At 40.9% G+C, this 3,337-nt stretch overlaps 1 protein-coding gene across 1 annotated transcript; it reads left to right on the top strand.

Annotated features, from left to right (window-relative positions):
• The first annotated feature begins 250 nt into the window (after positions 1 to 250).
• LOC125313910 (receptor-like protein 9DC3) lies at positions 251 to 2,719 on the top strand. Its single transcript, XM_048275076.1, has one exon. The coding sequence runs from the start codon at positions 251 to 253 to the stop codon at positions 2,717 to 2,719; it is 2,469 nt and encodes an 822-aa protein (XP_048131033.1).
• The last annotated feature ends 618 nt before the right edge of the window (positions 2,720 to 3,337 follow it).

Genomic DNA, 3,337 nt, shown 5'->3' with positions numbered 1-3,337 from the left:
CTCTATATCGGGAGAGAAGGCTGTGTTGATAACTTGGCTTATTAGAAGGGCTGCATTAGTTGAATCCTTGTGCCCACCACCAATAAACTCGCTCTTTATGCTGAATTGCAAAATGGGTTGGCATCAAGTTATTGTGACGCCGACTAACATACCTTGTCGAGAAGACTTGTGTGGATCACTTCACACTTGAGTTGGGGCTATAATATATAAGTTGAAGCACTCATCCACCACCAATAAACTGACTCACACAATGGGACGGCATCAAATCCTCGGCCTCCTATGTTTCCTATTCTTCTTACATTCCTCCCCTCCCTTTGCCACGCCCCTTTGCCCTCCTGACCAGCGTGAGGCCTTGCTCCTTTTCAAGAACTCCTTCGTGCTTGACAGCAAGGTATCCAACTACAGTTGCGACCAGTATCTTCAGCTCACCTCTTACCCGAAGACAAACTCATGGAACAAGAGCATCGACTGCTGCTCATGGGATGGTGTCACTTGCAACGCTTCCACCAGTAACGTCATCAGTCTTGATCTTAGATGCAGTTGGCTTAGTGGTGCTCTTCATTCCATTAGCTCCCTCCTCCTCCTTCCCAATCTTCAAACCCTCTACTTTTTGGGTAATAACTTTGTTAGCACACACATTTCACCTGATCTTAGTGCATTTCCAGAAACGACTCATCTGCATCTCTCTCATTCGACCATTTCGCTTCAGGTGTTGAGCTTGCCTTTTTGCAACTTGACCAAGTTCCCCTATTTCTTGAATTCATTAGAAAAATTACAAGACTTAGACCTCTCTAACAATAGGATAAGTGGGGAGATCCCAAGGTGGTTTTGGGGAATAAACCATGATACATTGCAACGCTTAGATCTTTCAAATAACCTACTGGAGGGAGCTATACCACAACTGCACTGGAACAGATTGTTGCATATTGAAATTCAGAACAACTCATTCCAAGGATCACTCCCCATTCCTCCACCTTCTACTGTTACCTTTGATGCCTCTGACAATGGCTTCACCGGTGAGATTCCTCCTTCAATTTGCCAGTTGAGTTCACTTTGGTCTTTATATTTGTCGAATAATAATCTCTCTGGGTATTTGCCGCAATGTCTTGGTAATATAACCGATCTCGTTAAAATAGACTTGAGTAGCAATAAATTACAAGGGCCATTACCGCGCTCCCTAATCAGATGTGTAAAATTATATTCACTCATACTCAGTCACAACGAGTTCAGTGACATCTTTCCACACTGGCTGGAAGCACGGCAACTAGTTTTCCTTGATTTGCAATCCAACAAACTTCAAGGTAGGATAAACCTCACTGTCTTTGGGCTCTCTTTCCCTGTCCTTAGATCTTTTTCTGTTTCCAACAACAATTTGACTGGACAATGGCCCACAAATGTTTTCTCAAACAGCTCATTAGATTTAATAGATTTGTCAAACAACCAGTTTGGGGGACCAATTCCGCTTCCATCTCTCCTCACAAATTATTATTCCATTGCAAGTAATAAGATAACAGGAAATATTCCTTCTTTGATATGCAATGCCACTTTTCTTCAGATCATCGACTTGTCTAACAATGGCTTAATAGGTAGGATGCCCCGATGCTTAACAAATTCTAGCATCGGTCTGTCGATTTTGAAATTGCGAATGAATCACTTTGAGGGAACACTTCCTGTCTCATTTTGTTCTAGGCGAAGCTTGTTGACTCTTGACTTGAGTCGAAATCAATTTGAAGGCACATTGCCTCGGTCACTTGTCGAATGTAAATATCTGGAAGTTCTTGATCTTAGTGACAATCGGATAGAGGACACGTTCCCGAAATGGTTGGGGACACTCCAAGAATTAAAAGTTCTCATTTTGAGGTCCAACAATTTTAAAGGTCTTTTGAATATTTCCCGAGGAGCTCATCTCTTTCCCAAGTTACAGATTTTAGACATCTCCAACAACAACTTTGGTGGTCCTTTGCCTGCCAACTTGATGACGAACCTGAAAGCCATGATGAACGGTGAAAATGGGCAAGACAAACCATTGTATATGACACAGTCTCTCCCAACAATGTCATATGAAAGTTCTGTGACCGTAACCATGAAAGGACTACAGATTGAGCTAGTGAAGATCTTGACCATCTTCACAACCATCGACTTATCGTGTAACTCTTTCCAAGGAGACATTCCCGGAGTCTTTGGACACCTTCACGTTCTCATTGGGCTCAATCTTTCACATAACCATCTTACAGGTTCCATCCCTTCAATTCTAGGGAACTTGACTGATCTTGGATGGCTTGATCTTTCTTCAAACAATCTTAGTGGGGTTATTCCTAGAGAATTGGGAGATTTAACATTTCTTGGTTACCTAAACCTCTCCAAGAACCAACTCATTGGTCGAATTCCTCAAGACAAGCAATTGAGCACATTTTCAAACAACTCATTTGGTGGGAATCCTGGCTTATGCGGAGCTCCATTGCCAAAAGCATGCCCCAACGATGCCCAACCTTCTCCACCATTATCTTTTCACTGCAAAGGGCATGAGAGTTGGTTCAAACAGAAAGTGGTGTTGATAGGTTATGCATCTGGAATTGTGATTGGGATTTCCTTATCATACATGGCATTTGAAACGGGAAGGCCCAAATGGCTTGCACGAGGTGTAAGAATGCTGGAGATAAGAGCAGCCAAATGGGTGAAGAAGCCAAAGAGGAAGACTGTCAAATTTCATGGACAGTGAAATTGTTTGAGAAGTTGTCTCTTGAAACTGTTCAATGTAGATTCAATGAATAAAGATATCATCAGACAAGCATGAAATGTCATTTACATTATGGAGGCTTGTTTCTAACTCTTCTTTGCTTGTTTCTCGGTGTAATTGCAAATGAATTAAATTGAAAATATGAATAATTCGATCAGTCAAGCACACAACTTTTGAAAAAAGTATGAAGCAACTTCTCACGTCGCTTTTATTTGTCCATAAAGAATTAGAAGTTAAGACTCACCTTAACCGGGGCTTATAAAATGGGTTAACATGGATCAAATGAATTAATTTGGATTGGACCATTTTTCACCCGACCCAAATCAAACTAAAAAGTCCACCCATTTGAGGGGCTTAACCATAACCCATTCGGCCAAAGATATTAATAAATTAATCCCCCGTGGAAATATGTCCTAAAGAATCAACACTAAAATCTTTGAAATTGCAGGGATGTAGTAGGTTGTGGACCGGAAGCTATTATTCGTTCTTCGATGGAGAACATAGGTCAAAATGGACCAATAAAAATGTTTCATGAAGTGTCTCAAAGTATTTTCAAATTTCAAATGCTTCTATTGAATAGAACACAATTCACTATTTTAA

The sequence above is a fragment of the Rhodamnia argentea genome, chromosome 2, assembly GCF_020921035.1.
Source record: "Rhodamnia argentea isolate NSW1041297 chromosome 2, ASM2092103v1, whole genome shotgun sequence".
In the NCBI taxonomy this organism is placed as follows: domain Eukaryota; kingdom Viridiplantae; phylum Streptophyta; class Magnoliopsida; order Myrtales; family Myrtaceae; genus Rhodamnia; species Rhodamnia argentea.
Note: the sequence above shows the minus strand (reverse complement) of the source record. Positions and strands in the feature narration are given on the sequence as shown.